Source organism: Gasterosteus aculeatus, chromosome 17 (genome assembly GCF_964276395.1).
Source record: "Gasterosteus aculeatus chromosome 17, fGasAcu3.hap1.1, whole genome shotgun sequence".
Lineage (NCBI taxonomy): Eukaryota > Metazoa > Chordata > Actinopteri > Perciformes > Gasterosteidae > Gasterosteus > Gasterosteus aculeatus.
Genome location: NC_135705.1, coordinates 9,495,365 through 9,512,372, shown reverse-complemented (window position 1 = coordinate 9,512,372; position 17,008 = coordinate 9,495,365). Strand labels below are relative to the sequence as shown.

The 17,008-nt window shown below is 42.8% G+C and overlaps 1 protein-coding gene across 1 annotated transcript; it reads left to right on the top strand.

The window, feature by feature from the left end:
• The first annotated feature begins 2,303 nt into the window (after positions 1-2,303).
• Positions 2,304-16,681, top strand: dstyk (dual serine/threonine and tyrosine protein kinase). Its single transcript, XM_040203516.2, has 14 exons — positions 2,304-3,450; positions 4,488-4,897; positions 8,353-8,865; positions 9,022-9,217; positions 10,662-10,900; positions 11,192-11,275; positions 11,366-11,542; positions 13,136-13,265; positions 13,434-13,590; positions 14,059-14,191; positions 14,297-14,410; positions 14,569-14,683; positions 15,352-15,486; positions 16,098-16,681. Exons 1-14 carry the CDS (start codon positions 3,252-3,254, stop codon positions 16,283-16,285), a joined length of 2,790 nt encoding a protein of 929 aa, XP_040059450.2. The 5' UTR covers positions 2,304-3,251; the 3' UTR covers positions 16,286-16,681.
• The last annotated feature ends 327 nt before the right edge of the window (positions 16,682-17,008 follow it).

Genomic DNA, 17,008 nt, shown 5'->3' with positions numbered 1-17,008 from the left:
CCAAGTATAATCCGATTTGTAGTGCAGTGGTGCTTCAAAGTGGTGTTTTATTAACAGTAATACTCGCAGTAGCAAACTACACCATATAATTGCATTATTGATTTTGATCAAAATAGACTCGTAGTTGTAATGAAATGCTAGCGTTATTGAGTAGTTTGTAATCCAATTCATAACACACAATGCAGGATCTCGACTTCTATTTTTGTTTTCCTTGTTACAATCGGCGTGTATGGACATTCATAACAAGCGCACCACAAAATGAAGCGTGAGGCGAGTGTGTTTTATAAACAGCCTTAAATAAAGAATCCTTGTGTGGACTGTAATTTAGTAGAGCACTCTAACATGCTTTATTTAAAGATTAGAGGACTTTTCTTGAGTAAATCCATTTGAAGTTGTACTCCCTTGACAATTCAGAGGGAAATACTATTTTAAACTATTTAGGCAGCAGTAATTTTACAGGTTAATTTTACATACAAAACGCAACAAATGATGCACTAGATTTAAAAGAAACAAATAAATAAATATTAAATTAATGAAAACAAAAATTAAACTACCTAAAAGTATATGTATAAAATAGTAAAATGTACTCCACCCTGACCTACTTCTCCAGAAGTATGCTGATTACACAATAACTTGTTGACAGGTTTTGCATGCTCAGCTTGTGTACTTCTACTTCAGAGAAATTTTTAATGCAGGACCTTTACTTATCACACGTATTGCTACTTGCTATTCCACCAAATAAACAGAATGCTAAACACATATATTACATTACGTTACAGGTCATTTAGCTGACGCTTTTATCCAAAGCGACTGACATTTTTAACCCATATATATATATATATGTATATATATATATATATATATACTGCTGATATCAATGGTGTAAAGTTGTTAATTTTATGTCACTGTGAATGTATTTACGGATAACTTAATATTTAACACACATTATTGAATTATTGTGACAGTTTTCATGTTATCTACTTGTTGAAAATCCTGATTAATGAGGTGGCACATTAGTCGTGTGTTATGCCTTTCACTTCCACTTCTAACCTAATATACAGAATATCAACCTGATTAAGAGCGACAAGAATAAGACAGTTATAGTTGGGGTCATTGGTGTTATCATATAAAACACTTAAAATTGTATAACTATCATATAATTGTAATTTAGTTTACAAAGAGGACCAACTCCCTGTTAGAAAATGGAGCATTATGCATATGTTTGTCGTCTGTAAAAATAAAATGCTTGAATTATTTTATTGCCTATTGGTTGCAGAGAAGATGCATTTCAAATCCTAGCTGACTTCATGAAGCTAGAATATGTGTTCTGGTGTTCAAGTCCAGTTTGACCTAAATAAGCATTCTAATGAGCTGAGAAAAATACATTTAAAAAAAACAGTTAGAGGTTGGATTATTAGTGTCATTACAGATGTAGGCCGCCAGAGATCAGCACACAGTCGACAAACTAGTTGTGGCCTGATAGAAATCCTAAAACATCCAAAGTGCCCTTTTTAAACGTCATGCTAGTGAGCGTTCTCTAGCAAATCCAGCGGTTAATTTCTCATGTAGATTGTAATATTAGTTCAGACTCAGGTGAGTGTTCATCGTTTAAAGCAGGATGGGCAGAAGTAATACTTAGGTCCAATTTGCTGCTGAAATTAAATTCACACTTCATTTTGACATAGTGTTTAGTAAGGAATACCACCTCGGCTTGGAAGAAAAAAAGGAATATTAGACTATTGAACCACAACTTTAAGCTGTTGATTATGTAATGAAGTACCACCGCCAGTAGAGGGGGCACTTTAGTCGTGTTTTATGCTTCACAGTGGTTGTCGTCTTTCACACCTCAAAGGTCTCGACAATATTTGCAATTGAGTAGTTTATTTGTTCATTCAGTAGGTCGATTTATGTGCAGCTGTGTGTTATTAATATAACACAAAGAGGGACAGACATTTGTATGAGGGTGCAGGGGCTCTCAAACCTTTTGGGTCCAAATGTATTTATGTTATGATTTCAATGTACACTAATATCACCAATACCGTAGCATACATGTTACATATCTCATAATGTTGACTGCACAATTAGTACTATTTTTGTCAATCTCACATCGACTCCTAATCCGATTTGGGATTAGGAATTTCCAAATTGACTCCAGTTTACTTTCTTTAGACAAGGGGACACCGTGCAATTACACTTACAGAAACACGTGAACTATCCATCGATACACTCACTGGTCATTTCGACCTCGATGATCAGCCGCCACCATTCCTGCATTTCCCAGACTGCCTTGCGCCCCCCCCGAACCCCGCCTTTCCTTTCCCTAAACTTCAGTTGTGTCGACTTTCTGTTTTGCAGTGATTTGATTGCTCGGTCTCAGCTCTGCGAGTTGGCCCGGACCCGGACACACCTCGCCCCCCCGCCCCGCTCTCCCCCACCACTGACGCTCCTCATCATCACCAAAGAAGAATAAAAATTACAGTTAAAAAAAAAAAAGTTGGTATCGTTGTGACGCCCCTTCGCTCTCCAGGCTGGAAGATGTCCGCTGATGACTTCTGCGGGCCCGAGTCTGTTTAGGAAGAGCCCTTTTCCCTGCGGAGCTTGACCGAGGAAAAAAAAACCAAGCGCTCGGGTTGCCGCTCGGTGGCAACTGTCCGAGGCCCCACACCTCTAACCCGGGGCCGGATGGCGGTGCAGCGGTTACCCGGAGCTACGCGGAGCTAACTGCTATGGCCGTTGTGCCCGGGCGACGCGGGGACGGACCGGAGATGCCCTCCGGCTAGCAGCGCTAACGGTATCTGCACCACAGCTAACGTTAGCTCGCAGAACACGCACGTTATTTAGCACTAAAAACCACGTCGTTGTGGTGTTTTTCCTTCTTTTTTTTGTTGTTGACAGTGTTGTTGACAGTCTGCGAGACGGTGCGTTTTAACAAATAAATATGCCGGCGTAGCGGAAGCTTCTGTTCTCGAACCGTTGGAATCCGTTAAAAAAACCCGCACTGCCACAAACCACAAACAACAATGTGCCTCTTAAAACGGACCGTATTTAACAGCAGATGAGTGATCAAAGTTCTAGTCTGCTACTAACTAGTACGCAAGGGGGGAGAAAGAAAAGCAAATAGGTGTGAAACAGGACTCACTCCCAGCAGAGCGGCTGGAATAAGACTCTCACTTTGGGTGTGAAGCACCTGCTGAACCCCGCAAACCACCGAGCGGAAGGAGGCCGCGGCCCCGCGGCCCCGGGGACCCACCATGGAGGGAAACGTACAGCAGCAGAAAACTACACCTTTAGCTCGGGAACTGACGAGGACGTTCAACAGCTACAACAAGCACACCGTGCAGCTGAAGAAGAACCTGAAGGAGACCAACGCGTTCTTCCGGGAAATTAGGCAAAACTACAGCAATGCTTGTGCGTCAACGATGAGCTCGGATTCAGCTTCTTTTGAGGCAGGTGGGTTTGAAACGCATCCCGTTTTACATCTGGGTCAAAGAAAGCCGTGACTTGTTCTGCCCCGCCAACTAATAAACTCAAAACAAAGCATCCTTTAGGGATTGGGGGGGGGGGGTAAAGGGATTAAGCCCCCTTCTGAAAAGCATGAGTGGACTAAGTGCACCAAATATGCTGAGATTTCTACAGTCTGTAGCTGGCTGAAAGACACACATTCTGTAATATCTTTAACATGGATTGTGGCTTTTGGTGAGTGCTTTAGTGACCGGTAAGATCTGTTTCAAAACCTCTTCTAACTTTAAGTTGATCACACCCCACCCACCTTTTGATATTGGATCACAACCACCCCTTGATCGATCCATATACCATCGCATGACAACTGTTGAGCTGCACAGGAGTGATGATATGAAATGCAATGCGTGATATCCGCTCGAGTTTTCTGTGCTCATGGTAAAAATTCTCCATGTTAAAACTGAAACTATGCTTTCGCTGGCTATTTCAGATTCAACTTGCTAATGTTTATTACATGATGCAGAGAGATCATTCAATAGAGCTTGATCTAATCTTTTGTTCCAGGTTGTGCATTGACTGCCTGTTTAGTCTATCCACTGTGCAGAGGTCATGCGGTCAAATGCTCAGCCCCTCAGCACCGGTCTGTCCGGGACAAAAGGCTTTAATGCGTCACGTTAGGTCAAGGGGTAAATACTAATAGGAACATGAACGTAAAATGCCACTCTCTTCTCTCTTTGTTGTATAACTGTTTTAGACTGACTCAACATCAGTGAGGATTAGGCCTATCTGATTAGTTCTTACATCTCAGTGCTGGATTGGGAAAAACAGCCAGAGGAATGATATCCCAGCATCAAATGTGTACTATCTATTGTATTGAACATGTAGCTTCTGAATATTATGGAAATATAGATCATGCAACTGCTAGTGTGTCTTAAAATACCCGACTCATGAACTCCACATAACGGGTTCCTAAAAAGCTCTACTTCCCAAAAACATACACCTCCTTGTGTTCTGTCGGTTCCCTTTAGGCCAGCTCAGCTGCATCTCTTTCCCCGGCCACGAGGAAGAGTTTCTGCGTAACACAGTGGGTGCTGCCCCGTGCATCCTGGTACTGGGCCAGGACTGCGCCGCCCGCTACCAGCTGCTTAACTGCCTTTTGGGGGAGAGGTTGCTGCCACTGTGCCTAGAGGCCGGAGAGGCCTGCAAAGGAGTCCAGGGTAGTGTCTGCAAGAGGCGGAAGCTGTGTTTCACCCATGGGAGACAGACACGGCTCAGCCTGGCGCTGCCGGGCCAGTATGAGCTGGTGCACCAGCTGGCGGCCAACTGTGGTCGCTGGGACACGGTGCCCCGGGAAGACCTGGAGATCCATGAGGAGTGCGAGGACCCGGCACACAGGCTGGCAGAGCTGGAGATCACCCTACATCACCCGCTGCTACAGGTAGGCCTTTAACCACAGGCGGCACACTCTGTGGGGGACATTTTGGATCTACTTTCATACTTTCATGTATATACTGATACAAAATGTTTGGACAACAGTCGTTTCTTGTACCGCTCGTCATTAACTTTTACACTTCGGTTTGGAGACATTTACAGTAAGACTCGGCAACGGGGACGAGAGAAGCGGGGAAACGATGGTGTTTTTGTTTGAGAAATGTGTGTCGTTGTTTCGTGGCTGAAAGCTCCGTTAAGCCCTCTGGGAAAGATTTAACCAGAACTGAAGATGGGAAACAAAAAGTTGATGACAACAAATGTTGGCACATTACTACTTTGTCTATTATGGGATACACAACAACCGTGGTATCAAATTGTGAAGTGAGGTCTTTTGGATATGCGTACACATCCTTCCTAAGGCCAGTAGAGAGGATATATCTGCAGGGAAATGAGCTTTATTAAGGAGGAGTAGGAGAATCTCGGCTCAAGACGCTTTTATTCAAAGCGACTTACAATAAGTGCATTTCAACTATAAGAATACAGACACAAAAGAACAAGAAACAGCAATTTCATCAAATTAGCCGATCTTAAACTTGCTATAGATAAGAGCCATTATAAGTACAATTTAAGTGCTACGATTTTTTTAGTCAAGGTAGAGTCTGAAGAGGTGTGTCTTTATCAATTAGAAAATGTATATTATCGATGTTTTTATTATAGCGCTTTTTAAAACAAGGTTTTGGTACAGTTTATGAGTTTTTAAATTACTGCTAGTTTTATATAATATTCAGATTTCTCTGATCATATTGTGTTTTATTGTTCCTGACAACATGAAAAAATTGATTTCAAAACATATGGCCCATCCCTTAACCTTTAAGGGTAATTTTTGGGGGGTTGGTTGTACTTCTTTCTGTAGCTCTAAACAAAAGAAAAGCTGGATTTGGCCTTGAACTCTCCTTTGTATTCACACATGGTAAAGCTCACAAACAGATTAGTTAGGAGAGCTGATTATTTCCTGTGTTGTTCAGTCTTTTACTTTACCTGATTTGTGCCTCTTTTCAGAAATACCTTTCTTTCCGGGCACAATTCTCCTGTTTGGGGAATAAATACATATCCACAGGTTACTGTGGTTACAGGAAAACTGGTCAGACACAGTGCAGCAGTCATGCTGGTATTCGGCCAGTATAACCGGAAAATCCCAACATCTTGTGGGAGTGAATTGATCTAGCATGGTGTAAGGATTGTAGTCATTCCTTATTATGTGTGACACGTGGAAATTAGTGTCTAATCCTTTAGACCGAGGCTCAGAAGCGAGGCTTTGCTCGCCCTCGGGGCGGCCCACCGCCCAGCCCCCTTACGTAATGCCACGGGTCTGGTGCGTTTCACATGACTAGGTCATGTTAAAAAAATACCAAACCCTTCGATGTGATGAAGTTACCATGGTTATGCCTGAATTGTGGGACACTGGTTGTTCACGTCGTGACCTGTTTTTTGATATCAATAAAACAAATACATTTTTTTTGTCGTCAGCTGGGCTAATTGGAAATAGCTTTTATTTAGTTTCCCACCGTTATTCCTGAGAAAAGTGAATAAAAAACGGAATATTTAAACACTGGTTAAAAGAAAACATTGTTGTGGACTTTGCAGCACTCGCTGCATTATCTGTTTGCGATTATCTGTCTGCGATCAACAGATACTACGTTGATAAGGTTTAGTTTAGTTCTTTAGAAACGTCTTGCACTTCTGCATCTAGATCCTTCGGTCTTATCTGTAAAACAGAAAAGCATAATAGAATGAATGCCCGCAAGGAAAATGTTAGTGCTGGAAGCAAAGCCAATCATTTCACACCGTTGTTCATTTTCGCATGTGACTGAGAGGCGTGGGACCTGCAGTCCTTGATTTGGGTCAAGGGGGGGGGGGTCACACCTCGAGGATGTCAGAGACATTATTGTTCATATTGATAATACCAACATTATCACATTTATGGGAACGAAAGAACCGTTGTGATGTATTTCGATGCTCATATGAAATTAAATAATCTACAACTAAATATAATACAACATGTCATATGTCACAAACTAAAGCAGTGTGCCTCAGCAATGAATAAGAGGTTAAAGTTGGAGCAAACAAAGGCGCAGAATCTCTCGTCTCACTGAGCGTTTCACACACTCCAGCCATAATCACAGCGACCTGCTTTAGTGGCCAACTAGCTAATTATCCTTCCCTTCATCCCTGAGTTAACCCACGCTTCCCACCTTACCGTAAACACGCAGAGGACAAAAAGGGTTCAATTTTACCGCCACGTTCAGAAAGGGACTGTGGTACGTATTCGGTTATGTTTATTGCTCCACAAATGCACATAAGCAAGTCTGGTGTTAACAAAGGCCCGTTACATTAGCAGTCACCCTTCAAATTCCTGAATGGAAGAAAGCGCCGACATGGCCGTCTGGCTCGGCTGTGTGGCTTCGTTGAACCGTCTCTATGCACTAATGCTAACTTGCTACTGACCCTCGTTAGAACAAGAAAAATGACGGTGACTTTAAAATAGCCAACAGACAATTCTTGTTTAAAAACGGAACGCAATAAGTCAGTTAATAAATCGTGTGGATTTTGATTTAGTTGTGAAGAAATGTTTGAAGGCTATCTTTGTTCTACGGAGGCTGCTCAGATGGGCTGTGCTCTTGTGTCTTGGAGACGGGGCTGACTGTCTCCTTTGTGTAGCTGTTGGTCCTTTTTTTGCTTCTCTCCCCCCACCGCCTCCCTTGCCATGGTCTCCCCCTCGATCCCTCTCCGAGACTGTTTTTTTTTAATTTATTTTTTTATAAAAGTCGTTATTCATCAAGGGTTAAGAAAACCTATCGTTGTGACATTTTCCTGCCCGGTCTCAGACCTTCCCAGGCACCACCACAAATATTGATGTGCCTTTCCGAGTTCAGAAATAGAAGGTGCATGTGATGTATGCGGGTGAGGCTGCTTAAACATCTACTAACAAGAATTGTTGTGTACCGAGGCTATAGTTTCCCCCGCTGGTGAATACAAGCCCTGTATTCACTCTATGTAGTTCTGTTTTTGGTCCACACCACAACTTTCGAGGAAAATATTCGACACATTAACTGCTAAATGCACCACTATGTGAGCAGCAAAACAGTAAAGTTGTGTCTTGTGACAAGACCCCATAAGACTTTTATAGAGGGAAACCGCAGAGTTGGTTCTTAATTAGCTGTGGATTCATTAATAATAATAATCATTAATAATCCATTTTATGCATTGCTTTCTATTTTTGGCTGTGTGGTAAATCTTGCAGTTTCATCTTCGTTGTGTTCAAATGACCAGACTGAAAGTATGCTCCTTTCAAATTCCGTTGAACTGGCTCCTCTTACAGAACCACATTTGCTAAATATTGACAATATTTAAATCAGTTAGCTCAAAATGAAATAAACATATTTGTGTCTTTTTCTTCTTCAGGAAGCAAAGGTTATGGTGGTGCCTTGCCAAAGTGTCCAGCCCATAGAAGAGGCCCTGGCCGACTGCACCCGCACTGTCATCCCCATCCTACTCTATGCCATCAACCAGGACACACTCGGCACAGACCACGTGGCAGAGCTCAGGAAGGTCAAAGAGATGCTCTCCTTTCCCATTTGTTTCATTCGTATTCCTGGCCCGATGCCAGCGGCCTCCCCGGAACCCGGCCGACGTGGCGAGAGGGAGAAGGAGCGGGACAGGGAGAAGAGCGCCCTCTTCAAGCAGCTGCTCTCCCTCGGCTTCCTTAGTAACCCCGTAGGAAACTGCTCCTGTGGCGCACCTACCCAGACGTCCGCCCCGGGTGCCAAACCCCTTAGCCTGCTGGTGGAGGCTTTTGAAAGGCTGCATCGGTTGCTGGTACCTTTTACTCGCCAAGTGCTTCAAAACCAGCAGGTGGAGGCGGCGAACCTGCTGAACGGGGTTCATTGTCGCTGTCTAGATATTTTCATCAACCAGGTCAGAGAATGAAGGACTTTTAATCTGTATGTCTGTGATTGTTCTACTGCTCAATACTCTGATATGACGGATGATGCCTCCTTTTGATCTCACAACTTTGACCTGTTCTGTCCATGAAAACTTCTCATTGGATTATTTATTTATTTTTCCCTGCAGGCCTTTGACATGCAGAGGGACCTACAGATAACGCCCCGGCGGCTGGAGTACACCCGTGAGAAGGAGGGTGAACTCTTCACCTCCCTGATGGCCATCGCTAACCGTAAACAGGAGGAGATGAAGGAGATGATTGTGGAGACGCTCGGCAGCATGAAGGAGCAGCTGCTGGAGGATGCTGCCAACCTGGAGTTTACAGGTTAGTGAGTAAACTCTCCAAAAGGAGGAAAACCCCAACATTGTGTTTTCCTAGTTTTCCTAGGTAATTCCTAGTGCGGTTTAACGCACTAGGAATTACCATTCATAAGATGGTGTATAAAAGAGGAATATGTTCGCTCATACATTTAATAAAATAATTTAAAAATAATGGTTATATCCCTATTAAATACTACAAAAACTACAAGTAGTGAAATGAATGTTTTACTGTATGCAAATCAGTATAAGTATATTATTATTTTGGATTGTTCCCCAATAAGGCTTTTCTTGTTGGTACTTTTGAATACATTTTCTCCTTTTTGATGTCATACATACTAGTGCATTACTAATTTATGCACAAGCTTGTGAATTTAATGTTTTGACATCATCAGCAGTACGTTTATCATAGTTTTTACCAGTCAGCAAAAAATATTTATACATTTCTCTGCACTGTCTGTACTGCACTGTATTTATTGCTATTTATTAAACGCATGCTTTTAGTAAATAGAAACTACTTAGTTATGTTCGTTATGAAACGGCCATCGTCCTTATTGCCATAGTGTAATTTGTGACTGATTTACAATGAAAAAAAATAATTTACTCTTTACAGATAAGTCTAGTTTAAATTCTATTCATTTTCCAAAAGGTCTTGAATTGAATATAATTTATTCAATTATCTTATTTTTTAAACATCGTGAGTTGAACTAAATCATAACGTTATGTACGTGAAATGTGTTTTTTAATCTTCATTCTGCCGGTTCTCATCGGATTACCGGTTATCTTAAGATCGCTATCTTCAACTTAATAAGAAAAGATTCCCTCTTTATTCTATTTCTATTTTAGAAAAGATGGCTGACTCGTGGTACCCGTTGGTTTTATTTGATCGATTCTTTCTTACATTTGGGATTATGCCAACGTGCGTCCAAGGGAGATAAAATAGACAACTTACTTGTCCGAACTGGCCAGTGGTTTTCCATCTGCAACCAGTTTCGTTACTCAAGGCAAAGGCTTCAGACCTGCAGAGACGTAGCTGAGCTAGCGGCATTTTTACTCCACTTGCCGCTCCCACTACTTTTTCACTGCTCCAAACTATAACTTTTATTGGCCTTTGTAAATCCACCAACCTTCACATGGTGTGGAAATATTGCAAGTTTGAGCCGCACTTTGAGTCTGAAACCAAACAAAACACAATAACTTTTTCAGTGTGTAACTTTAGCATACAGCCCTGAAGTATGCGGGTGTTCAGTTTACGAAGTTACACTAATTGAATAGCTATTTTTAAAATGATTTTCTAATGCCAGTGTGTAGCCAGAGACACTGGAGTCTGCATCTTAGACATCTAGACTGTCTCATACTAACGTCGCATTCATTCAATCAGGAAATCTCTGCTGTTGGTAACTCAGAACCCACTCATGACTCATAACTTGACAAACAATTTTCTTCTGCAGACATCATTGTAACAACTAATGGAGATCCTGTAACGTCGAAGGAGATCAAATCTTGCATCCACCAGATCCAGGAGCTGATCGTGGTTCGTTTGAATCAGGCCGTGGCAAATAAACTGATCAGCTCTGTGGACTATCTAAGGGAGAGCTTCGTAGGAACTCTGGAGCGATGTCTCAACAGCCTGGAGAAATCACACATGGATTCTTCTGTCCACAACATCACTTCCAATCACCTCAAACAGGTGGGCTGTATGAACTAACCTCTTACAGGCTTTTAGACTACAAATACTACTAATAATGATATTAAAATGTATTTTTTCTTAAGAAGTTTATAAAACTGTTTTATGAAGCCAAACAAGAGTTCCTCATGGGATCACACATCTATCAGCAGTAACAATAATAAAAAAAGTGGTTTTGCCATTGTCAACTGTGCCTGCCTTCAGTGCCACAAACCTTTAGACCAACATATGACATTCTGATGTCATAGGAAGTGAATTTTCTGCATATTTACTCCCTCTTCTTATCTGCCACAGTTATTAAATGCTGCCTATCACGTGGAGGTCACATTTCATTCGGGATCCTCTGTCTCAAGACTCTTCTGGGAACAAATCAAACAGGTCAGTGTCAAAGAAATTCAGCAACAAGTGTTTGAAACCGTAAGGTTGTCACTTCTGAAAAGGTGTTCATGCTCCGTGTCTTGTTCCTAGATAATCCACAGGATAACGTTTGTGAACCCTCCTGCCGTCTCTCCAGAGTGGAAGCGGAAAGTGGCCCAGGACGCCATAGAAAGTCTCAGCGCTGCCAAACTGGCCAGAAGCATTTGCTCCCAGTTCAGAACCCGCCTGAACAGCTCCCACGAGGCCTTCGCAGCATCTCTGCGCCAGGTGAACTTTCTCTTTCTCGCCTTCGCCTTTGTTGCCTTATTACTTTCTTCTTGAATATGTAACTAAGAACAAACAGTAACTTTCACTTAGCATACAATTGAAGTCCCAAGCAGTTTGATATTTCCATCTAAAAGTAATATTCAGTACCATCAAACCTCTGGTGGATGATAAGTCAGAATCTCTCTTCGGTGATCTCGTAAAACACCTTCATCACTGCTGACTCCGTCCCACCCGTCCATCTCATGTCCCTTTTCACCCTCAGTCACCAACATTTATCACGTTCCGGCTGAGTAACATCGTTTTGGACAACGACCTTGTACCCATAGGACCCCTCCCCCGCTCCCACCAAGGCCACAAAACGGGTGTAGACCGTACTCGCGTCCAACAAAAGTCCTCCTACGTAGACTCCCCAAAGTCCTCAAAACCCAGGCGTCCATCTTTAGTCTGATGACCTTCTTCACCCGGTGTGTCGCTAAGTTGACGGCACTGATGACCTTCTGACCGCAGCGCCTGGCAGCTGTCTCCACTATAGAGGCTCTGAACGTGTCCCGCTCTGATTGCATGTCCGAACAACAGGCTCTTCCGTAGGATAAAGACAGAATTATATTCCTCTTCACTTGAATTGCTTCGTCTTTTAGGCCCCAGTGTGCAAATTGATCCGTCTTTGTCCTTTTAAGCCCCTGACGAATCAGTTTTAGGGAAATTGCTGTGATGATGATTATCACATGACAGACAGTGTGGTTCACATCACTGGCTACATTTCCATGCTTGCTAACTCTTCACTAAATAAATAGCAATAAAAGATACACGTATAAATGTAGGACATGATATTGTGATGCATCGCATTCAAGTCTTCAAACAAGGCCACCTCCTTAAACATTAGTATCTTTATTTATACAGCTCAGTGCCTCACAAACAAGTACAGATAGATACAGAAGGATATCTATGATACAGAAAGAGGCAATCAAATGCTAGATCAAAGTCAACAAAAATAAATATATTGTGTGTAATAAATATATATATATATGAAATAAAATCATGGATGAACTAACACAAAGACAATATAAAATACAGACCAGGTAAAAAATAATGAATACAAGAACGGTAAAAGTGAGTCTTAGGAGGTGAGTGTTAAAAAAAAACACTGCTCTCTTTTAAAATATCATTTAACAAAAAGCAAACCATAGAAGCATCTTTTTTTTCCGATGTTCATTATTTAGAAAAAGGGTGTAGCATACTTGACAGTACATTCTTATGTTGCCTTAAAAGTTCCAGCTGAGCATAAAGTAAACCCCAATGATGGGAACTCAACCCTTTACTGTCAACCTCAAGTTAAAGATAAACATGAAATCCATCAAGGAGTAACTTTGTTGACCAGGCCCTCTGCATTAACGAGTCTGACAAATGGCTACACAACCACAGGGGTCAAGGCAAATGGCTCGTAGCCCCCGAGAATGTGAGGGCAGTCGTCATTAGTGAGAGTAAGTCAGTACGAGTGTGAGATCTAAAGAAAGCCTGTCAAGTCGAACTGTCAATTCACAGCTATGTTTGAGTCCAACCCTGCGACGCTTTGTCCTGTGTTGGTGTCTGTAGCTGGAGGAAGGGCACACGGGTCGTCTGGAACGCACCGAGGACCTGTGGCTGCGTGTGAGGAAGGACCACGCCCCTCGGCTGGCCCGCCTGTCTCTGGAGAGCCGCTCCCTCAGGGATGTGCTGCTGCACGGTGAGTCGGCTTCCAATTATGTCGTTGTTCACACACTAAAAGGGAAATGCGGTCTGCCGCTGCAAGAACGTCCCCTTGTTAAATCCTCGCTTTTGCATAAATTAAACTAAAACTAAACTAAAAATGTGCTTTGGAGGTGTAAAAAAATGGTGCCTTGTTTTATGACAGGCAAGCCGAAGCTCGGCCGAGAGTTGGGTCGGGGCCAGTACGGAGTTGTGTACCTGTGTGACAGTTGGGGGGGACACTTCCCATGTGCCCTGAAGTCTGTGGTACCACCTGATGATAAACACTGGAACGACCTGGCTCTGGAGTTTCACTACACGAGGTGAGTTAGTGAGACCGGATCTAAAAACACTCAAAGCCAGACCTGTGGAGATTTGTCTGAGGTGAGTGTGGGGAATTTCGAATGCCGTGAGCAGTTTCTGGAGCAGCTGCATTCATCAAGTGCAGAAGTGTTTTTATTCAACATGACAGTTGTCATAGCTGCCAAACTCCACCCAGTATACGGGAAAGAAAATGTTTTGACTGTTGAAGCTTTGTGCACGAGTCAGCATGTTGAACATGTCTGATTAAGGTATGCAGGGAAATGTCTTGATGTGGACAAACAAGACACTCCTCAATGCACTGTGCCTTATTAGAAGTGATGAATGGGGGACACACTCATGAAAGTATTGCATGTGCTTTTCACTCCATTTTGAAATCAACCAGCACTGAAAATGTAAGGATTGCCACTTTAACAAAAAGTGATTGATTTTACGATCATATCACTGAAGTAGTATGTGTGTTGCTTCAGGTCCCTACCCAAGCATGAGCGGCTTGTGGACTTGCATGGCTCTGTGATCGATCACACCTACGGAGGCGGCTCCAGCATCGCTGTGCTGCTCATCATGGAGCGGCTGCACAGAGATCTCTACACAGGCTTGAAGGTGACTTGACAATGTGGAGCGTTCAAAAAGAGACCTCTTATTGTTCTATCCGTTATTTTTTGGTCTCCACTCCCAGTTCTGTGACTGTTTATCTCTCAATACCAGGCCGGTCTATCGCTGAGGGAGAGACTTCAGATCGCCCTGGATGTGGTGGAGGGGATCCGCTTCCTGCATGGCCAGGGCCTCTTACACAGAGACATTAAGTTAAAGAATGTTCTGGTAAGTTCAGACCAACTAGAAGTTCACCAAACCTTGAATTTGTGACTTTTAAACGGTTGATAGTGCCAGATGTACCACAACAAAGGGATCCACTCTACACTGACCTAACAAGCCCTTCCTTCTCTTTTTCTGTCTGTTGTCCATCATTCCTTTTCCAGCTGGACAAACAAAATCGTGCAAAGATCACCGATCTGGGCTTCTGCAAACCAGAGGCCATGATGTCCGGCAGCATCGTTGGAACCCCCATCCACATGGCTCCAGAGCTCTTTACAGGTACGAGTATGAGCAGTCATGAGGTCCATCATTCAATTTTCAATCTTAATTCCATTAATTTTATTTTGCCCACAATCGCAAATTACAAATTTGCCTCAGAGGGATTTACAGTCTCTACACATGCGGCATCCTCTGTCCGAAACCCTCACGTCGAGAGAGAGAACGTCAGAGGAGGGATCCCTCCCCCGAGGATGGACAGACTACAATGGATGTCATATGTACAGAATGAACAACATAAAAAACATATACAATACGTTAAATTGCTGCGACAGAATTGATTGAAATATCGCGAGTAGTAAGCCAGGTGTACGGAAGGACCACTGCAGGAACAACCATCATCCGACATAACCACCAACCACAGAAACCTGTGGGGAGGGAAAGCACAAAGACTACAGCAAAGAAGCAAAGAGTCGTGATGTTGGTTCATGGCGATTGTAATAGTAATGTGATCATTATTAATAAAGATGGCAGCAGCCGTTGTCAGCAGGGCCACAAGAGGAGGCAGAACTGTCCGAACAAGCAGAACCCTTTTAATGGGACTTTTTTTTACAAACAATGTTATCCGAACAGAAATTTCTCATCACATTTTATTCGAAGTTATACTTAATTGTGCGGGAATGCTTTTTATCAACATTTTAAAGATGTTCTCTCCTGTGATCTCTCAACAGGAAAGTATGATAACTCGGTTGATGTTTACGCCTTTGGGATCCTTTTCTGGTACCTCTGCACTGGTTCAGTTAAACTCCCAGAAGCCTTTGAGAAATGCTCCAGTAAGGACCAGCTGTGGAATAATGTTAAAAAAGGTAATTAAAGCTTTCACTTCTGCAGTTTTTGTTTGGTATTGAGAAAAGGACATTCATATTTGTTACCTCTTTAGTTCTCGTCCGGTTTGTGTTCACACTGACTTTTTACAAAGAAACCAAAGAGCACAAACGTGATGTTATACAAACCGAAGTGAACTCACTGTTGGGAGCGTGTCATATGGATCCATGAAGGGAAATTGCTTCCCGGTGACACTTAATTGCTCCTAATGCGTTAATTTATATTCTTTGATGTCAAAGATCTGCAAGGAAATGACTTGATTATGTGTGTTAGTCATGACTCCATGCTATGACTAAGGACCACGAGTAGAAAAAATAATGAAACAAACAAAGTGATCAACAAAAGGTTGTTTTGTGGATGAAGTATTCCTTAAGACCACTTAAACGTTCAAGAATAGAGGAAAGGTTTAAATATTTTATCTTTTGAATTCAAACGCACATTCATTGTAAGGTTGTGGGGAGTTTTACACTCACAACCTCGAATGGCCAGCTTTGAATGCAAAGCGTAGACACTCACTCTGAGGATCTGTTGGTGCTTTTGGGATCCTGTGGGATTCTGTCCGTGGGCTCACTTGTGTCCATGTTGTCTCCAGGAGCCAGACCCGAACGGTTGCCCACTTTTGATGAGGAATGCTGGCAGCTGATGGAGGCCTGCTGGAACGGGGACCCCTCCCTGAGGCCCCTGCTCGGTATTGTGGAGCCCAGCCTGCAAAGCATCATGGTCCGGCTCTGCAACCGTGGCTCAGAACAGAAGAGCAGCAGCCTCGACGACTCAAACTGAAAACACTCCGGACAAACCAGCAAACTGTCTTTCTTGTATTTATGAAGTGTGGAGATGAACATGTGACAAATGAATATTGTTTGGGCTCTCCTCCTTTAGTTGGATGTTCATTATTTATGAGGAGTTGACGCAGATCTAAAGTTTGCAAATATTTTATTGTTTGTGATTTGTGCATTTGTATACAAACTCTTCATGCTTTGGTCGTTGCTGTGCTAATTGTTGCTTGGTCATAGGATTGTTTCTAAATGCAAACTGTTTTAAAAGTAGGCCGTGCCCATGTTGTGAAAAAAAATTTCAATATATAAAAGATTAATTTTAGATTGTATTTAAACTGAACGTGTCTGCATCTATACAAATACATCTTTTTTTTAAATAAAATGATCAGATACAACTCAATTGAATCACACCATCCATCCACCAACCATCCATCGCTTATCCTGCACACAGGGTCACGGGGGGGGGGGGCGGGGGGTGGAGTGGAGTGGACTTTGGGCGATAGACGGGGTACACTCTGGGCCAATCTCAGTGCTAACACAGAGATGTACAACCATTCACACACCTATGGGCAATTTAGAGTCCCCCAATCAACCGGATCCCCCAGAGCATGTCTTTGGCCTGTGGGAGGAAGCGGGAGAACCCGGAGAGAAGACAGACTCCATTGGGCAGAGTCGAACCCAGGACCTTCTTGCTGTGAGGCGACAGTGCTGACCACCACCGTGCCGC

Coding starts and splice junctions, on each gene's coding strand:
- dstyk (XM_040203516.2), top strand. CDS start 3,252: ATGGAGGGAAACGTACAGCAGCAGAAAACTACACCTTTAGCTCGGGAA. Junction 4,898..8,352: donor TACATCACCCGCTGCTACAG/GTAGGCCTTTAA, acceptor TTTCTTCTTCAG/GAAGCAAAGGTTATGGTGGT. Junction 9,218..10,661: donor TGCCAACCTGGAGTTTACAG/GTTAGTGAGTAA, acceptor TTTCTTCTGCAG/ACATCATTGTAACAACTAAT.